This window comes from Vicugna pacos, chromosome 14, assembly GCF_048564905.1.
Source record: "Vicugna pacos chromosome 14, VicPac4, whole genome shotgun sequence".
NCBI classification, from domain to species: Eukaryota; Metazoa; Chordata; class Mammalia; order Artiodactyla; family Camelidae; genus Vicugna; species Vicugna pacos.
In genome coordinates this window covers 979537-999513 of record NC_133000.1, presented here as the reverse complement: position 1 = coordinate 999513, position 19977 = coordinate 979537, and the positions used below count along the sequence as shown (strand labels likewise).

The window sequence follows — 19977 nt, the reverse complement described above, 5'->3', positions numbered from 1 at the left end:
TGGCGCTGTCCTTCCCCTTTCCCCATGCAGTGCGGGGGTGCCTTATAGCTCGAGTCTGTCTTTCTTTCCTCCATAACAGACTGCCAATGGTGTGGCCTCTCGCGAGGAGGAGGAAATAAGTGAGCTTCAGGAGGATGACCGAGACCAGTTTTCGGATCAGCTGGCCAGCGTGGGAATGCTAGGGCGCATTGCTGCTGAGCACTGTGTGCCTCTCCTGACCAGGTACACAAGCCAGGGCCCCTCACGGAGCAAATGCCCCAGCCACAGTCCCCAGGGGGCCACTTAGAGTGTCTACAGACTTCACCCATCCTGCCCCCGTCTCAGTGCCAGGCACCAGTGGATGGGAACACACTCATGGTTCAGCCCTCAGCTTGTGCCCTGGGAGCCCAGGTGTCACAGCATAGATGGCAGACAGATTATTGAAAACATGGTATGAGAAACGATGGACCTCTGTCTGTAAAAACTTGGAATAACCAGTTTACAGACGACTGTGTAAATCTCGACTGTTCGTAAAGCCGTGTCTTACTTGTGTTACGAACGATCAGTCACAGTTCTTAGAGCGCTGTGAGCACGCGTGTCCATGGCAGCCCCTCCTGGGGGGGCGTGCGCGTGCTCCAGCCGCCCCCTGACCCGCTCCCCCTCACCCCCAGCTTGCTAGAGGAGCGAGTGGCGCGGCTGCATGGGCAGCTCCAGCGGCGGCAGCAGCTCCTCGCCTCGGCCACTCCGGGCGCGGCGGACGGCCGGGCGCTCGACGACCTGTACGAAGACATTCACTGGCTTATTTTAGTTACAGGTTGGTTGCTTGTCGCTTTTTAAAATGCTGTTGCTCCCTGAGCACTCTGAGCCTTGAGCAGCTTCGTGTATTAAAAGCAGCCACTCCTGCCTAGTCCTGGCGAAATCTGGCACAGCGGGTGATGCTGCAGGCCCCGGGGCTCCTGTGACTGTCGGCCAGCACGTCCACAGGGGTTCATGGGGATTCAGTGGAGCCCCGAATTACTGCTGCTGCTGGGTGTTATTGTGCTGTGTTGTTGTTATTAATCACCCCCATCTTATACACGAAGAAGTTGAGACGCAGAGACTGGCCCGTGGTCACGCTGCTGTTAACTTTTGGAGCCAGAGTGCAAATCTAGGCAGTCTGACTTCTGTTAGAGTTTATTTCTGTGACCATATTGTCAGTGTTTCTGTGTTTTAAATAATCAGGAAGAAAACCTTGATGGAAAGGCATTCCCAAATATTGACTTTTGATAAAGACGATAGAATTCCTATTGACTTTATGGAATATGTTACTGAAAATTCCTAAAAGGCAGTGGAGTGAAAAGCCTGTCTGTCAGTAGAAATTTTAAAATTGATGACTAGAACATTTGTCCGTTGTTCTTTCCTGTATTTTTGAGAGTTAATTATCTGAGAAATAGAAAGTTTCTTCTCATCAAACTTGAAATTAACATATTGACATTTATAATTTACATCAATTTATATGATGTATATAAATCAAATAAGACTGAAAACATTTATAGTGCAATTTGATAAATGTAGATTGTTAAGTGTTCATTTTCAATTTTTTTTAAACTGAAGGCTACCTCTTAGCTGATGATACTCAGGGAGAGACTCCGCTAATACCTCCAGAAATAATGGAATATTCCATTAAGCATGCATCCGAAGTTGACATTAATACAACACTTCAAATTTTGGGATCTCCAGGAGAAAAGGCTTCTTCCATCCCAGGGCACAACAGAACAGATTCTGTGATTAGGTAATATGAACTCTATAGCTGTGCTCTTGTGCTTGATTCTGTTTTATAAATTCTGAGTTGATGGGTAGATGGCTCGAGTGACAGACACGTTATAAATCTGATAATGAAAGAAGATAAAACTTGGAGAAGCCTTGAAATAAACAAGGATGGCAAGTACTCAGCATATTTAATTAAGCAGGCCACGGGTGAGAGCTGACAGCTGTACCGAGTACCGAGGAGAACACACATAAAGTGACTCTGAATACAGCGAGACTGAGGGGGCCTTCGCTCCAAACCCTCCGAACACGATCCTCGACCGTCACCAGAAAGCTGGGCTGGTGCAGGTGCAGGCGCCTCAGTGAAGTGAAAGCACCAAGAATAGGAAATTCTTAGAAGCCAGGTGAACGTTAACATGTGTTTATTGCTCAGTAAGCTGAGCCTGCTTTTCAGGGGCTTTCCTAATCCCTTATAAAGTAGAAGTGTTTGTCCTGAGTGTGTGGCCCTCGAGAGCCCCGTCAGGTGGTGGGAGCAGCGTGCTCCCGGGAGAGCATTCGCTGTGTCCCCAGAGGAGCAGCCGCACCTCCTTGCCGCATCACGGAGGGTTCAGGAGTCAGGAACCAGGACTGAGTGGCCCCTGAAGGTGGATTTGAGGGCAGCATCTTAGGTCAGCGTCTCCAGCTTTAAATTTAGATTGCAGGCAGAGATGATAATGAAATAACATCGGATGTTGTCAGTGGCAAAATCAGCAACTCAGACAGCATGCTGTCCCCTTCATCCTTTCTACTCTAATGCGAAAAAAACATAGATACCATTTAAACCTATGCAATAGGAAATACGATTTTTTAAAACATTGAGCTCTTGAGCTAATATCAAGGAAATGTTTGGGAATTTATTTCCTTTAGTGTTGCATTCTCTTATTCGAAGTAAAACATCAATGCTGTATGTAGAAGTTCCATTTCTCCCTTTTGGGGTTGCTGTCGGCATTGGATTAAGTGTCTGGAAATCATTGCTTTTGCTTTGATTTGGCTTGTGGTGAATGTAGATTTCGGAGGCAGCTCATTCTGGGGCGCTGTCCTCTTCTGTTCTGTGCCACCGCTCTTGCCTGGGCAGCTCCCTCGCGAGTGTTTTCAGTGCTTGTTCAATTTTTGCCAGTCTTGCCAGTGTGGGAACAAAACATTTTGGGCTCTGAGAGCACAGACTGTGGAGAGTCGAGGTGAGGCTGGAACAACAGCAAAGCGCCACTGTTTTCCTGACTGAGGAACTAGCGTGAAATCAGATGGTACGAGAGAAGCAGTCCTTGTGGACTCAGGAAAAGTGGCTCAGACTCCTTGAAGAGATCATCACTTGTCAAGTAACTCTTGAGTACCTGCAACGTACCAGACGCTGTTCTGGGCACTCGGGTCACATCAGCGAGCAAGTCAGACCAGGCTGCTCTTTGTTGGGGAGAGAGAAGCAGTCAGTGACTCGTGAGCGTCTCAGAAGTGCTGTGGGGAGGACGGGGCAGGGCGAGGGGCTGTTTCTGGTGGTAAGTGGTGTGATCTCTGTGATAAGTGAACTTGTGAGCAGAGACTGGAGGTTGTGGGGGAGGCGGGGAAGGCTGTGGGAAGAGCGTTCTGAGCACAGGCCTCGGTGCTGGCCTGGTCAGTATTGGGCCGGGCGGGGCCTGGGGGGCGGGGTGGAGCTGGAGGGAGACCTGACTCGGTAAAGCCTTAGGTCTGTCGTGTCCTTGGCTTCTGCTCTAAGCAGAGTGGTTGCTGTCGTCAGGTCTTGAGGAGGAAGTTTGTTTTGCTGCATCGAGAGGGAGCTCTCGGCAAAGAAGGAAGCGGGAGGCCAGGTGGGCCAGTTGCAGTTGCCCCAGGGAAGGATGGCGGCCCAGAGCGGAGCCACCACGGTGGAGGCTGCAGGAAGCCGAAGGGTTTGACTCGCTGTGCTGACTTTCCGTTTGTGAAACCCAAAAGTGATCGAGATTCGCTTGGAAAGCATGGGGACGCCTTTAGAGAGTGTGCTGAAGAAATTGGTGTTGGATGGAGGTGTTCATCTTGGGGTATCGACGCTGAAACCTTGTTGATGTCTTCATCAGTTGTTCTTTCGGCTCCCTCAAGCCGGGTCTGAGGGTGCCGTGGCAGTGTGACAGGAGGGACAGCGCGCCTAGGCTCACCTAACCTGTTGAGGGGGGCGGGCAGGAGAAGAGCTTCTTGAAAGAGACGGCATGAACGCTGGTACTTGAGGGACAATGAGGAGTTTGCAGGAGACAGAGGAGGGCAGGGGGTGTTCCAGAAGTGACGGATCGCACTGGCAGAGACCTGGAGGGAGAGCACGGCTTAAAGCTAGAGAAAGTTTGGTGTGGCTGGCGTTTCGGCCTGGAGGGGAGAGGTGTTGGGTGAAGATGGAGAAGGGGGCGGGCACTGGGCATGGGGCTCAGGTCGGAAGATGGATGTGACGCAGGGTCGGGACCTGATTGGGTTGTTTTGAGGCATGAGAATCTGGAAGGTAGGTTTACAGGGTGACCAGCTGGGAAGCATGTCAGTAGTGGTTGGGGGGACGGGGAGCAGTGGGGCAGGGGACGGGCTCTAGGACTTTGCTGATTGATGATGGGGGTGGGTGTGGGGAGAAGCGAAAAATCCAGGACCTCATTTACCTGCCTGGGAACGGTCTGCCCCCACGTTACCAGAAGGGCAGCAGCATGCACTTGCTCTGAGCCGCTGGGAGGGGTTGGCAGGCGCATGAGACCCACAGGGCTGCGGAGGGGGCAGCTCCGGGTGGTGCGGCACCGGTAACCAGGACCGTGCTCTGCACTGAGGGAGGGACCCAGGCGAGTTGTCCCTTAGCAGATTATTAGAAATAATTTCTGATGGTAGATCTCCTTGATTTGGGGCATGTAACTTGCAAGAATTTCAAAAAATTGAGGATCTCTGCTTTTTAAAAAATGCCTTCCATTTGTTGATATGAACATGTTTTTCCTCTGTTAAAATGAAAAACAGGAATCAAGTTGTGTTCAGTTGTCTTAGTCTAGCAATAAGTAATATTTTTTATTAGATATAATGGGCGAATTTGCCCCATGAATCTCGTTCAGATATGTAACGTTTATTTTTTCATTGAAGTGTGGTTGATGTTAGTATATATTATGTAAGTTACAGGTGTACAGTATAGTGACTCACAATTTTTGAAGTTTACACTCCATCTCTAGTTATTATCAAATACTGTCTATATTCCCTGTCTTATACCTAAAATTTTCTCTTTAATAAATACTGTGTGTGACAGTTTATTTAAATCTCTGTTACACTCTGCTCAGTTGTGTACTAAGAAGTATTGTAGCAGCTCAATCTAGAAGACATTTTTAATAATCTTATGATCATTGGAAATTTTAGAAGTATGTATTTTAGTATCTAGACATAACTTGTTTCAAGGAAGTGTATGATGTGATTGATAAAATGAGTATAAAAGTTTAATATATTAGGATAGTATTCTATGGGGAAATGAAATTAAGAATTTAAGGAGAAAAAGAAACAGTGTAAAGCTTTCAAGTGTTAAATGTTTATTTTTCAAATGGATGATCATGAGGTATCAGTATTGTGAGTTAAATGCAGCGCTCTTTTAAGTGCTTACCGTAATGTATTCAGATTCTGTGAGGCTACCAGTTACATTGTTTAAACTATTCCTATGGGATACTTTGGTACGTCAACTTAAAATGTATTGTGAAGTTGTTGGGGTATTGTTCACACTCTAAAATAATTGTTAAAAATTTGGGTACTGGTGGCATAGAAAGTAAGTGTATAGTCAGAACAGAGGAGCTTCTGGGGTAGAGCCTTGAAAAGCACCAGCTTTAATAAAGGAGGAAGGTCAGAGGAAGAGGCGGGCCCCAGGCTGGGAGGGTTCGGCAGGGGGAGCCCAAGTGGCAAGGGCAGGGAGGAGACTGTCTCGGGAGGCGGGAGGCTGAGTGCTTCTGAGAACCAGGCCGTGAGATTTTGTCACAAGGAGCAGCCTGCGGTTGTCCTGGGAGCAGAGCGCAAAGCAGCTTTCCTGTCTCTGCGCGGACGCTCCTGAAGTGGGGTCATCGTGTGCCCTGTCACAGCAGTCCTTTGCTGCTCTGCCTTTTAGCTGAAGTCGAGCTAAAGGTGCGTCCCTGGTGCTGCCCACGCCACGCCCACAGCAGAGATTTCCTGCCGCTGCGGCCGTGCGGTGTCAGCACCTCGTGGCACGGCAAGCGTCGTGTCGGAAGGACGGCAGGTGCACTTGGGCTGGTAATTTTTCTTGCAACGTTTTTATTTTAAAGTGCCATTAAAAACTAAGTTTGTTAGGAAGTAAATAGGACTACTGATTTAGAGGCAAGGCTCAATATTCAAAACGTTCTGGGTAAGTCAGTTACCAGACCCTACAGCATGAAGTGACCAGTGTCTAAAGACAGAATGGTGCCAGCCTTGGAGTTCAAAGTAGCATTTACTCTGAACTTTGTGTGTGTTTCTCCACTTTGAGTCTGAAAAGTCACTTTAGTCAGTGACGCTGCCTGTGTCACAGCCTCAGCAGAGGGCCCGCCACTTTCTTCCTCCATCTCCTCCCCTCCTTCCTGAATGTCAGCAGTGGGGGCGTTGTCTGCAGTCTTACTGGTGAAAATTTCAGAGTTGAGAAACAGAAAAGGACTTTTAAGAAAAAAATGTGGTTAGAAAACTATTAAGTAGATAAAAGAATAAATGACTTCCTTTTTGCACCTACAGGCTATTATCTGCCATTCTCAGAGTTTCAGAAGTTGAATCTCGAGCAATAAGAGCAGATCTCACTCATCTACTAAGCCCTCAGATGGGCAAAGATATTGTGTGGTTTCTAAAACGCTGGGCAAAGACTTATCTCCTGGTGGATGAGAAACTGTATGATCAGGTCAGAATGTGACACTGTTTACCTTCGTTTTGCATGTATGAGGATGGGGGCTGTAGAAGTGAGCACATTTTTCGTGGTGTTTTCTCATCAGAGTTGTGACTAAGCTGAATGTCGTCCATGTTGGAGAAAACGGGGCGGCATGCTGTTATAACCGTTCTCAAATGGGCACATCATTTGATGCTGCGTATTTTAACCTCTCCTAAGTTACACTTTGTTTTTTGGGAATGGACTGATCTGTGTTCTTTGTGTTTGGTGTAAGTACATCACTGTGTTAATCATACGTGAATAAGTGAAGCCAACAGGAAGATCACGTTGGGAAATGCCTATGGGTTGAGGATGTCCTTTTTGGCCTTTTAGAAATGAGTTCATTTATGAAATCGATGTGCAGTAAGCAGGACTTCAGATTTAGTGCTCATTTCAGTTTGGTCTCTCTGTGGGGTTTTTTTTTCAGCTGATCTTTCCTTCTGACCTTGAACTTGTTCTCTCTCTGAAGATAAGTGTGCCATTCAGTACGGCGTTTGGAGCAGACACAGAGGGCTCTCAGTGGATTGTGGGCTACCTCTTACAGAAGGTCCTCAGCAACCTCTCGGTGTGCAGCAGTGAGCAGGACCTGGCCAGCGACACCGTGCAGCTCCTGGTCACGCTGGTGGAGAGAAGGGAGAGGTGAGCGGAGGGCGTCTCTCAGGTCGTTGGGCAGTCTTTTTGGGCAGCAGGCAGCTGCCTGGTCCCAAGTCCAGGTAGACCCTGCATTTTCAGAGCACTGTGTTTAAAAAAATACGCTGTACTATTGCTACAAATGCGAATAGGGCTCTTCTGTGTTACGACTGACGGCTGCAGTGACTGGGTTTGGCATCAAAGAGTCTGATGAATAACATGTAATTTACTAAACATGGACTTTAGTAATGTACAGCTTTAAAAACACTTTAATATAGAATATTCTTATTTGAATTTTCAGGTTTCCCATTGGTGTTACCCCATTTTAAAGATGAGAAAAACTCATAATTTAATAATTATTTTAATTTAATTTTGCAAAGTAAAATTTTTAGTGCCTTCTACAACAAAGTCTGGAAATGTTTTCAGTTTTCTTGCTACGTAGGAATACTGTTGTCATTGGTGACTGTTTACCCTGAATTCTTACACTTGGCCAGGTGCCGTTCCAGACACTTCGTATCTGGTGTTTGATTTGAGCAGCACACCAGTCTCGGCCACGAGATGCAGGGCTCTTGTTTCTTTATTTTACAGATCAGGAAACTGGTAACTAAGAGAGGCTCATTTTACAGCATCAAACAACTAATGCGATTTGAAATGCAAGCTTATGTGACCCTAAAGTTTGTACCAAGTTTACTGTGCTGCACCTTAAAAACCAGTGAGCCCAGTGACCCTGTGCCTCTGTGTACGCAGGGCAGGTGCAGCGCAGGTCACACACCTCGTGCTTTGTTCTCTCTCCCTGTAGGGCAAACTTAGTGATTCAGTGTGAAAACTGGTGGAACTTAGCTAAGCAGTTTGCAAGCCGAAGTCCCCCTCTGAATTTCCTGTCCAGCCCTGTGCAGAGGACGCTGATGAAGGCCCTCGTCCTGGGTGGGTTCGCACACATGGACACAGAGACCAAGCAGCAGTACTGGACAGAGGTAACAGCCCCTCCTGCTTCGACTGCATCTCCGTGCCACCCGCTAGTTGTCGTGTGTCTGTGGTGCCATAAGATGGTCTGTGGGGATGCACACATTTAGGCACAGCAGGTTGGCGCTTAGCCTTGTCCACGTCTGCTTGTGTGAGGACACGGACGCTGTGGACTGGGCTGAGGGCAGGCACGTCTCCCCGGCTGAGAGCCTGAGCTGGCGCTTGCTTCTCCCAGGAGAAGCAGTGGTGTGTCCCCTCGTCTTGAACGAGGAGGTGCAGGTGAGCCGCTCTGTTAGTTTGCTGCAGCTGCTGTAGCAGATGCTACAGACTTAGTGCTTTAAACCTCAGGAGTTTACCGCCTCATGGTTCTGGGGGCTGGACGTCCAATGCCAGGGTGTGGGCAGGGCTGGTTTCTTCCGGGGCTGTGCCGGGGTCTGGGGCTCTGGCCTGCCCCCGAGCTCTGGTGCTTCGCTGATGTGTGGTTCATCAGCTTGTGCAGGTATCGCCTGATCTCCACCCCCATCGTCACAGGCCGTCCTCCCCGTGTGCACGTGTGTCCACGTTTCCCCTTTTACGGAAACACCTGTCATGTGGGTTAGGGGCCCAGAGGACCTCATCTTAATTTAAACAATTACGTGTGAAACAGCCGTGTTTCCACATAAGGTCGCATTCTGAGGGACTAGGGATTCGGACTTCGACACATTGGTTTTGGGGGGAACGTCGTTCAACCTGTAACAGCCATCGTGGACACAGTGTCTTATATGATAACCTTTCAGTTGTGAACCAAGAGTTACTGGTGTGTGGGGGTTGACAGCCTGCGGTCCCTGTGGCTGGAGCTCAGTGTCTGAGGAGGGACCCAGTGACAGAAGCAGGCAGTAGTCCGGGACTTCAGAGCAGAAGGAAACCAGCCTGACCGCATGTTTCTAGGTTAAATAATTGTGTTATCATACGTGCAGCTTTAAATAGAGTTAAGATATCACTTCATGAATATGTGTGTTCACTCTTACACCCAGGGCAGGGCTGAGGATCTGAAGTGTGGCCAGTGCGAGAGGAGCAGGAAAGGAAAGAAACAGGCTAGAGCTTCGACCCAGTAGGACAGAGGTTGAAAACCAGCCCACAGACCAGATCTGGCCTGCTGTCTGTTTTTATAAGTAAAGTTTTATTGAAACACAGTCGTGCTCAATCGATTACATCTCCTTCAGGGCTGCTTCTGCACTGCAGTGCAACCGTAATTGGGTATTTGCGGTAGTGTGCCCTGTAAAGTCTAAAACTTACCCCCTGGCCATTTATGAAGTAAATTTGACAGTCCCTACAGTGGAGACTTAATTTTTTAAGTCTTTTTTTGGGGGGAGTGGTAATCAGTTGGAAACAGATGAGGATGGTGGCAGAAATCTGTGAGTGGCACTGAGGAAGTCATGGTCTTCCTTTTTTTCTTTTGAGCTTAAATTACGTGAGGGAGTGAGATGATAGCAAACACACGCTTTTCATAAACTGCCATTTTTTTCAGATGTAATTGACACGTGTCATAGAAGTTTAGGCGCACAGCACGGTGTCTGACTTACAGATACTGTGAACTGATTGCCACAGTAAGTTTGGCTAGCACCCCTCATCTCGTGGATGCCAAAAAAGGTTTTTCTCTTTTGATGGACACTCACCTGTGTTCATTCTGAGTGGGGTGAACAGGCATTCCTGTCCCTGGCCACCCGTTGGTTGACACTTAGGTGCTTCCTTGGCTGTTGTGTTTGGCGCTGCTCTGGGCATAGGGTCGCACGTATCTCTCCAAATGAGTGTTTTCCTTTTCTTCAGATAAACACCCAGAAGTGGATCATATGGTGGCTCTCTTTTCAGTTTTCTCAGGAACCTCCGTAGTGTTTCCCATAGTGGCTGCACCGATTTACTGTCCCGCCCACAGAGCACGGAGGTTTCCCTTTCTCCACGTCCTGCCAGCGCTTGTCGTTTCTTGTCTGTTTGACGACAGCCCTTCTGACAGGTGCGAGGTGGTTTCTCAGAGGGTTGTGATTCGCATTTCCGGGATGGCCAGTGGTGTGAGCGCCTTTCCACGTGTTGTGTGTGACTTCGTGTTTCCCAGAAGTCAGGGGCACCTTCAGGTGGGGCAGGGAGCAACTCATGGTGCAGGTAGTCTTTGCTTTGCCGTTTCTGCCTCCAGCAGTTAAAGCCGTTTTGGAAAGTGAGTGTGTATCCAGGTGAAGAAGCAGAGCACGTGAACTGAGCTTTTGGAAGATTCATGCTTTATGTTCGTAGGTTCTTCAGCCACTTCAGCAGCGATTCCTGAGGGTGATAAATCAGGAGAACTTCCAGCAGCTGTGCCAGCAGGAGGAGGTCAAGCAGGAGATCACGGCCACTCTGGAGGCCCTGTGCGGCATTGCCGAGGCCACCCAGGTTGACAATGTGGCGATCCTTTTTAATTTTTTAATGGACTTCCTTACCAATTGCATTGGATTGATGGAAGTTTATAGAAATACCCCAGAGACCGTCAACCTCATAATAGAAGTGTTCGTAGAAGTTGCACATAAGCAGATATGCTACCTTGGAGAGGTAAGGGCTTCTTCCGCTTTCATTCCCTCCATGTGGGAACTCCTTAAAGCTCTGGCAAAGTAGCAGATTCTTGACTTCGCATTTAATGGATGTTATTTGAAATGATGTTTGTATGCCGCCAAAAATTTTTTCAGAAAGACTGTTTTCAGAAGAACTCAGCGTTCAGAGGAGGGTAGATTCCTGCCTTAAAAAGGTTAATGGTAATTTCTTTGGCTAGTGTGTTGCTCAGTCAAACTCATTCAAATGAGGAATATTTGAGAAAACAAGTGGGTTATGGTAGGCAGTTCTACCCATTTCTCTGTGGTGAGCCCTACGATTTAGAACGTTAAGTGGCGGTTTGTCTCTTTGTTCTGTGATTGGGGTGGATGCTTAGACGCACCGAGTTTCACATTCAGGCAGCGAAGATGTCTGTGTGTGTGTGTATGTGTGCTTTCCTGCAGTCCAAAGCTATGAACTTGTATGAAGCCTGCCTCACTTTGCTGCAAGTCTACTCAAAGAATAACCTGGGGCGGCAGAGGATAGACGTCACGGCGGAGGAGGAGCAGTACCAGGACCTGCTCCTCATCATGGAGCTCCTCACCAACCTGCTGTCCAAGGAGTTCATCGACTTCAGCGACACAGGTGACCTGCGCGGCGTGGCCTCGTCGGCTGTTAAGTGGGAGTGCTTTTCCACCCCGTGTTTAGTCCATTTTTCCTCCTTGTTGTGAAAGTAACGTGCTCTGAATAGAAGAACTTCACATAATCCAGAGCCAAATGTAAACTGCACTTTGGTAATCTCCCTTTTGGCTACTTTGCACGGCTTTTTTTGTAACTGTACTCCAAATACGATTTTATATTCTGCCTTTTCATTAATGTATTGTTGGCCTTTCCCTTGTCTTTAAAATTTCCGTAACTTCTTGATGGCTGTGTGGTGACCTGCATGTGGGATTCCACCTGTTTTCCTAGCGCTGGGCATCTGGAGGATTTACAGTTTTGCTACTGCAGTGACGTAGCCGTAACTTCTGTGGACGAATCTCTGTCTGCGTTTCTGATTATATCGTTACTGTGTCCAGTGCTCAGAGGCTCTTACTATATTGCTTTTGAGGATGACTATCACACTGTATTCTCACCGGTGTTTAAATGTTATCGTTCAAGAGTCATTTTTAATCTAACGAATCAGAAGTAGTATTTTTTTTGAAAAATTTGTGTTGCTTGCTTAATGAGTAGAACAAACTTTTTCATTGGGTATATGGTTTTGTTAGATATTTGTTTATAGATTTTGATCCCTTATCTACTTAGGTTTTAGGATTCTTACTAATTTTCTGTGCATTCTTTTTGTGTGTGTGTGTGAGACCCAGTTTTTTAAAATTTTTATTGAGGTATAGTCAGTTTACAATGTTGTGTGGATGTGCTTTCTTTACAGATTAAGGATAATAATCCTTTGCCATATTGGTAGCTTCTTTATTTTTTAACATACTTTTAAAAATAATTTATTTTCTTTTTATTTATTTACTTATTTTAATGGAGGTGCTGGGAATTGAACCCAGGACCTTATGCATGCTAAGCATGAATTCCACCACTGAGCTGTATCCCACCCCCTACCCGTAGCTTTTTTAAAAGCTGTATTTTTATGCAGCACTTAATTTCCATATTTTCCCGCATTCCTTTCCAGTTCAGAACAACCCTACACACCTGTGAGAAAAGTAAACATTACCGTGGAAAGTGCGTAACTCATAGTGTGCCCAGTGTTTCTGTGGGGTCAGTTTTACTTTTCAAAACCACTGCCTAAGCACGAGCGTGCTGCCGTCCTTGTGGGAGAGGAGTGTGAGCGCGGAGTGTCTGCTCCAGGCACCCCGAGACCCTGAGCGGCCCAGGACCACGTCCGGTGTCTGTTGTCAGCCTGCTCGGAGATGCTGCTTGTCCCCTCCTGGGGCGGGACCTGCCCACCTTCCTGCGGGGGGAGGGGAGCTCTGTGGCGCCATTGGCGTCCCAGCTGTGCGACCGCTGGTTTTCCCTTTGCAGACGAGGTGTTCCGAGGGCAGGAGGTGGGGCCGACGGCCGGCAGGCCCGTGTCAGCTGCGGACGTCGTGCTGTACGGGGTGAACCTGATTCTGCCCTTGATGTCCCAGGACCTCCTGAAGGTAACCGAGGGCACGAACATGATGCTGGAGCCGCATGCGCCCGGGTCTGAGGGCCTTTCAGACAAGAACACACCTGATTTAATTGAGGGCTGCCAGTACCTGCTTGTCTGTTAAGTGCGTGTGAAAATAGAACGTTTGTGTTACTGTTGCGTGTCCTTCATGCTCGTGTGTGCTGCTCCGTCCACGGGCCTTGCCTAGGCTGCCCTGGAGGCCTCGTTCTCTGACCGCCACCATCAGAGAAGGACGGTTCTGCCAGAAACAGCTCTGGTGTTCGCAGCGCAGGCTCCCTCGTCGCTGTCAGGCGTGTAAAGTGAGCTGCGTGTTTGGGAGTGTTCCTGGGGTCCTTCACTAACGTTGCTCTCAGATCGAGGGGCTGGGCAGCAGCCCCTCCACGTAGAGACGGGATGCTAAGAAACCAGGGCTGGTGCAGGTTTAAGGATTGTACCTTCTGAGTACGTTGTGCCTGGGGCGTTTCCTCACAGTCGGTGTCGAGGGTGCGGGTGGTGAGGCCGCCCTTCCTCCTCCCCGAGTGCCGTGCTGTGCCTGTGCCGTTGGGGTGAGGGGCACGCACAGTGGGGTGAGGCGCAGGACGAGTGCAGAGGCAGTGAGGAGGTGGGGAGGGAGGGAGGCGGGAGCGTTAGGAGTTGGGGCAAGCGCAGGAGAGCCAGGGCACGTGCTTCCTTCCTGAGAAGTGTCTCTGAGAGAGGTTTGGGGAGCCCCTGAGCCAGGGGCTCCTGCAGCAGACAGAGGGTGGCACGTGTAGGAAGCTCTGTGCATTGATTTGCTTTTAGGGTTTTTGGTGTTTATTCATCAGATAAACCACTGAATATTTAGATGTGTATTTTCTTAAGTGAGATTAAACTGAAGGTTTACCTACTTTTACTCAGTTCTCTAGGACTCTGCAGCCAGGAAACAGTTTGGAAGTGTATGGGATTGAGCGCTCTGTCCTGAGCATAATTGTAACAATTTGAGTTACATTCTTGCAGTTTTTCCAGCATGATTGAGGGCAAATAAATACATTTGCAAAGGTGTTTTATTCCCAGATCATTTAATAACTTTAGATTTGGCTGCTTTGTTTCCTTTTTCAAGGTAAACAAAGAATATTATTCCCTTTATTGTAATTTACTTTTACATTTAATTAGGTCTTTATGTTTTCTGTATCTTGTATTTGTTTTAAACAAAATCATTATACTTAGAAGCTTGACAGTTATTACTTTATTCTATTAACGAAAACAAATCAAATATTATCTAACATCTAATTGTTTAATATTTCTTTTTCAGTTTCCCACCCTTTGTAATCAGTACTACAAATTAATCACATTTATCTGTGAGATTTTTCCTGAAAAAATACCACAGCTTCCTGAGGATCTGTTTAAGAGTCTGATGTACTCGCTGGAACTAGGAATGACATCATATCCTTTGAATGAACATTGTGATCACTTGTCACTGGGGAAGAAGAGCTTGCCTGAAGAAACGTTTTTAAAATTTGTATTTTGTGGGTCAGTCTTAACTTCCTTAAAAAGTAGTCTTCTCCATAACTACCCTAATTCTGTGTTTCTTTCATTAATTTGCCTCATCTGGTCCTCTTTCACAGAAGCCAGAGGCATTTGGCCCCAGGTCCCAAAGTCACTCTCTGCTCGGGCCATCATCGGTCGTGTCGCACCCCGGGGCCGAGCAGCTGGCCTCTGCCTGGCCGAGCGCTGCATGGTCAGGGCGCCCGGGGTCCTGCTCTCTCCTGTAGCTCGGGAGAGCTGCACCACGGGGCTCACCTGGCCGTGTGCACTCTGGAAAGGCTCGCCCCTTGCACGGCAGCTCTCGCTTTTACCTTTTGTAAGTGAGGCATATCTGCTCTAGTCTGTTCTTTGACCTTGGCGATCAGAATGAGCTCGGAGGTTTGCCAGCTGTGCCTGGAGGCGTTGACGCCCTTAGCGGAGCAGTGTGCCAAAGCGCAGGAGTCGGACTCGCCGCTGTTCCTGGCCACACGGCACTTCCTCAAGGTGAGGCGTTCGGGGGCGCGTCGTGCGACCGCCTGCCCAGGTAGGTGCGCTCAGTTTCCAGGGTGCCAGTCCTCCAGAGGCACTGACAGCTTCGTGGGAAATATTTCCCCCTGGTCACTGTTTTCTGGAGGCCAGCTTCCCTGGGCACGTCGCTCTCCACTGTTACTTCGTGTCTTGACAGTGTGTGTGGCGAGTATGACAGGGAATTTGGCCGTTGGACTTTCGCGTGGCACAACCAGTAATAGTATCTGTGCGTTAGCCTTGGCTCTTTAGAAGCCGTTTCCTTGACTTTTCGGATTTACTGAATTATTTAACGTGTCTAAGAGCAACTGCACCCTTCTCTTTCCTGTCTGGAGCCAGGCGGGGCTAGGGGCTGTCTGGCCGTCGTGTGTCTTATCTGGGGGTGTCCTTGTGTGCTTTCAGCTGGTTTTTGATATGCTGGTTTTGCAAAAGCACAACACGGAGATGACCACTGCGGCCGGAGAAGCTTTCTACACGTTGGTGTGCTTGCATCAGGTACTGGGCTCGCCTCCCGGGTCCCTTGGCTGGCGCCCGGCGGGGGGCGGTGCATGTGGTGGGGGAGCCGCTGGTGCCTGTGTCCCTAGCCGGTCTGTGCCTGGTTGGTGCCTCTGCTCCGCCCATCCAGGCCGTATTTCTGCCCCGCCGGGCGCTCCCACTCATCATTGTGTGGCTGTCTGGCAAGCTGTTTGATGGTAGTAAGCAGCTGTTCCCTTCTCCACTGTGACAGACCGTCCTTCACGTCCATCGCTGCCCTAGAGCTTGTCCTCACAGACTGTGCTCGGGCCCAGGAATCAGACGTGACAGTGACAGTGATATGGTCTCTGTCCTTGGGGAGCTCACGGCTTTGCAACGGAGACGATGGGGCCCCTGAGGGATCTGCTGTCAGATAGCGTGGGAAACAAGCGTGTTATTTCTTAGCACAGCATGGAAAACAGTGTTGTTTGTTTGGTGGTTTGAGCCTTTGAAGTCTGAAGCGGCCCTGATCGGGGCGCCGGAACCGAGAGAGGCTGTGCCGGGCTCGCCCGTGTGCCCCGCTCCCAGGGGGCGTGTGCCCGGGGGGTGCTCGGGCAGGGCCGCATCAGGCCCCCAGCTGCCCCGGGCTCCCGGGAGTGTCTCAGCCTGCCCAAGTCCTTGCCAGTGGAAGCTTGGCTTTTTCCAAGCATAGAGGCTGTGGCTTATGCCATGACTGGCGGTCAGGGTTTGGAGGGTTTAAAGGCGCCTTCCCCGCAGTCCTCCTGTTCTGCCTGCGCCCGCGGGGGTGCGCTGGGCCGTGGGCCCTTGTTCCCCCCGCAGAGCCTGCTCAGGTGGTGCCCATCTCGGGGGCCTTCCTCCACCACCTGGCGCCCTTGCCCCGCGTACATCAGCCGTTACGTTCCGATGGCCTTTTGGAAAACTAGTACATATAGCGCAGGGAGACATACACAAGGTCTGGTGGCGGCTCACAGAGAAAACAGTGTGGCTGTGAATACATGCATGTTCATGTACGACTGAAAAAGTGTGCTCCCCACTGGAATTTGACACAGCATTGTAAACTGACTATAACTCAATAAAAAATGTTAAAAAAGAAAAAAAAAAAAACCGAGTTACACTGGAGGAAGGAGAGCAGGACTAGGCGTGGGCCGGCACGGACTCCTGCTGGTCTGGCCCGGGCGGTGCTGCCGCTCCTCGTGTGCAGCGGAGGGATTTGACTCTGCGCTCGTGCCCGGGAGCAGGCCTCTCCCTTGGGAGGGTGGTTCGTGCAGCCACCCTGGCTTGGTGCTGGGGGTGGGTAGGGGCTGTCCCTTACTCTTTCCGTCCATATGTGATTAATACTTGGCTTCAGCATTTTGTTCTGTGGTGATGTCCTGGGACACTAATGAAAAAGAGAGACAGATAAGCTTTTCTATGAGCGCTTATCTGAGGGAGCTGCCCTGACCCCACACCTCTCCTCTGTGCAAGGCTTTCTTGTGGAGGGTATTACAGACAGAAAAAGTACAGCCACCCCCGCAATCTTCCTGTGTTTGCTGAGCCCCTTCCTCTGAGAGCCGCGGGGCACAGTCGTCCAGGTGTCCTGCCTCATCTCTGAGGAAGGATGGCCCCCAGGTCCTGTCTGCCCGTGTGTGTGTGGCTGTGCTCAGAGCCACGATGGCAACACATGGCATAAACCTCCAGGAATTTGAAAGGTCACAGACTTAGGTTATGTATTTTTTAAAAAATGCTTAGAAAGCACAGAAGGAAGAGGCAATATGACAGGGTTAGTGATCACAGGAGATCTGGAGCCAAACAGCCAGTTCTTGCTCAGAGGCAGTGTGAGCGTGGACATGTTACATAAGCTCACTGTCTGTCAGAACTTCTGTCTGCAGAACAGAGATATATAAGCAGTGCCTACCTCACAGGATTGTTAGGAAAGAGCTACTAATATGAAAGGTTGGAACAGTACCCAGATAATCGTAAACTTCCAGTAAATGTTACATATTAAAAAGAACTGTCAGATGGACAACAGGCCCATGAAAAGATGCTCAGTATCACTAATTATCAGAGAAATGCAAATCAGAACTACTTGGAGGTGTCAACTCACACTGGTCAAAATAGCCATCATCAAAAAGTCTGCAAATAATAAATGCTGGAGAGGGTGTGGAGAAAAGGGAGCCCTCCTGCATTGTTGCTGGGAATGTAGCCGCTATGGAAAACAGTATGGAGATTCCTTAAAAAACTAAAAACAGACTTACTATACAATCCGGCAATCCCACTCCTGAGCACATATCCAGAAAAGATAAAAACTCTAGTTTGAAAAAATACATGTGCCTCAGTATCCATAGTGGCACTATTTACAACAGCCAAGACATGGAAACAACCTAAACGTCCATCAACACATGACTGGATAATGAAGTTGTGGTATGTTTATGCAATGGAATACTACTCAGCCATAAAAAAGAATGGAACAATACCATTTGCAGCAACGTGGATGGACCTAGAGATTATCATACTAAGTGAAGTGAATCAGACAGAAAGACAAATATTATATGATGTCACTTATATGTGGAATCTAAAAAATAATACTAGTGAACTTACAAAACAGAAAAAGACTCGCAGACATGGAAAACAAACTTGTGGTTAACAAAGGGGAAGAAAGGGGGAGGGATAAATTGGGAGTTTGGAATTAGCAGATACACACTACTGCATACAAAAAAGATAAACAAGAAGGACCTACTGCAGAGCACAGGGAACTACATTCAGTATCTTATAATAACCTATAATGGAAAAGTATCTGCAACGCAGTACACACACACATATAACTGAACCGCTTTGCTGTACACCTGAAACTGACACAATACTGTAGACAACTTTTAAAAAAAGGTTGTCAGACCTTGCCTTTTAGAACCCACCGTCCAGCAGTGGGTGTTCTGTGTGGCATTTGAGGAACATATGTGTTCTCATGTGTACTTATCTCTTCAACAGGCTGAATACTCTGAGTTGGTTGAAACGTTACTATCGAGTCAGCAAGACCCGATTATTTACCAGAGGTTAGCGGATGCCTTCAACAAGCTCACAGCCAGCAGCACTCCGCCCGCGCTGGATCGCAAGCAGAAGATGGCCTTCCTGAAGAGTCTAGAAGAGTTTATGGCGAATGTTGGTGGTCTCCTTTGTGTCAAATAAATGACAAAACTTTATGCTTAATCAGATCCTTCCTGCAAAGTGCACTGAATTGCTAAAAGTTGACTTGAGTCTTGTCCTGTTCCTCGGTTCTTTGGCCCTTTGGATTTGGAGAGCCTGATGGTTTGGGGTGTGATGCAGTGAAGGAGGGAGTCATCCTGGCGTCAGCTTCTGCTGTTGGGTATCAGCCACCGAGCATCATACGTGTCTTGTTGATTTCCAATGGTGATCTTTAAATTCTAAATGAGATTTTGTCTGTGTGCAGACATGGGCACCGTGAATACACATTCAGTGCCTTTTCCCTCTTAATTAGAGCATCAGGTGGCGGCTGCCCAAGCTGAGACTTGGTGTCATCCGGTCCCAGGTGGGTGTCTCTCGGCGGAGTTCTCCAGGTGTCGTCTGCTGAGCCCCTGCACCCCCGAGGAGCTGGTTGAAAGGTAGACTCTTGGGCCCAGCTGTAGACCCCCGGAGTCCAAATCTGTCTGCTGGATCTTAGATCCTTCCTTTTAATAAGCTCCTCTCCTCTGCTCCCCCCCCCCCGCCCCCAGTTTTCAGTCCCTGCAGACAACACCGGGAGTTTCAGGGGCTTTGTGCTTTCTGAGTCCTCCCTCTGAGGACCAGGAGGCCGTCCAGCAGTGGAAGAGCACCTCTAGTGTCTGCGGCCTGTTGGACACACCCTCTCACTGTCTGTCTGTTTTGCAGCATCAGCCTGGTAACTGCAGGCGTTGTGAATGCAGGCCTCTAATCATACTCTGATGCCTGAACTTGAGGAGGAAAATACGTGTGTATCTTTGTTCCATGGGAAGAACTTGAGGAACTGTAGCCATTTCATTGCCTTAATTTTAAGAAGAAAATAAACAAAAGCACAGATTTGTTTCAGTAGGAAATCAAGTCAGTGCTTCAGCATTGGTTTAGGGTGTTAGCTGCTGTGGCCCTGCGCCCTGTGGTCGTGTATTTGTGTGGTTTCACGAGTGAGGTGAAGGCTCATTCGTACCTAGCTGATCTCTGAGTGTTTCTGTCCCACCACGCAGCCCGTGGGTCTGCTCTGAATGGCTTGCTGAAGCAGTAACTGTTCTGAAGGAGCTGGATTCCCGACTCCTGCACACTGTTGCATGTGGGGCGCTGGGGCAGCAGCTCTGCTGGAGGAGCTGTCATCCTCGTTCCACAGGAGCCACATCAGTTTAAGAGATTAAAACATTCACTTTAGACCCTCTAGTTTGACTTTTCTAATCAGGAGTTTCGTGCTGCTGCCACGCTCCCTTTAGTTCTGTGTGCCAGTGGATGCTCAAGCAAACGCACAAGCAGCAGGTGTATGACACTCGGCCATCGCCGCATCGGCGTCACCCAGCACATGGACGGGGCCCAGCGCAGGCGGTCTGGGAGCGGGGCTTTCTCCTTCCGCTGGGTTCTCGACAGTCTGCGGGGCTGGCCT

General features: G+C 48.8%; 1 protein-coding gene across 4 annotated transcripts in view; it reads left to right on the top strand.

Moving 5' to 3' along the window:
* Positions 1 to 18574, top strand: part of XPO4 (exportin 4) — a 91617-nt gene extending 73043 nt beyond the window's left edge. For all 4 annotated transcript variants that reach the window (XM_072975975.1, XM_072975976.1, XM_072975977.1 and 1 more), the window contains 13 exons: positions 80 to 222; positions 651 to 793; positions 1573 to 1750; positions 6442 to 6601; positions 7095 to 7264; positions 8055 to 8229; positions 10481 to 10774; positions 11215 to 11395; positions 12776 to 12894; positions 14176 to 14307; positions 14775 to 14891; positions 15315 to 15407; positions 18351 to 18574. In XM_072975975.1, coding sequence (XP_072832076.1) covers positions 80 to 222; positions 651 to 793; positions 1573 to 1750; positions 6442 to 6601; positions 7095 to 7264; positions 8055 to 8229; positions 10481 to 10774; positions 11215 to 11395; positions 12776 to 12894; positions 14176 to 14307; positions 14775 to 14891; positions 15315 to 15407; positions 18351 to 18548 — 2103 coding nt within the window. In that variant the 3' untranslated portion in view covers positions 18549 to 18574. The remainder of the gene's footprint in view (positions 1 to 79; positions 223 to 650; positions 794 to 1572; positions 1751 to 6441; positions 6602 to 7094; positions 7265 to 8054; positions 8230 to 10480; positions 10775 to 11214; positions 11396 to 12775; positions 12895 to 14175; positions 14308 to 14774; positions 14892 to 15314; positions 15408 to 18350) is intronic.
* Positions 18575 to 19977: the final 1403 nt, after the last annotated feature.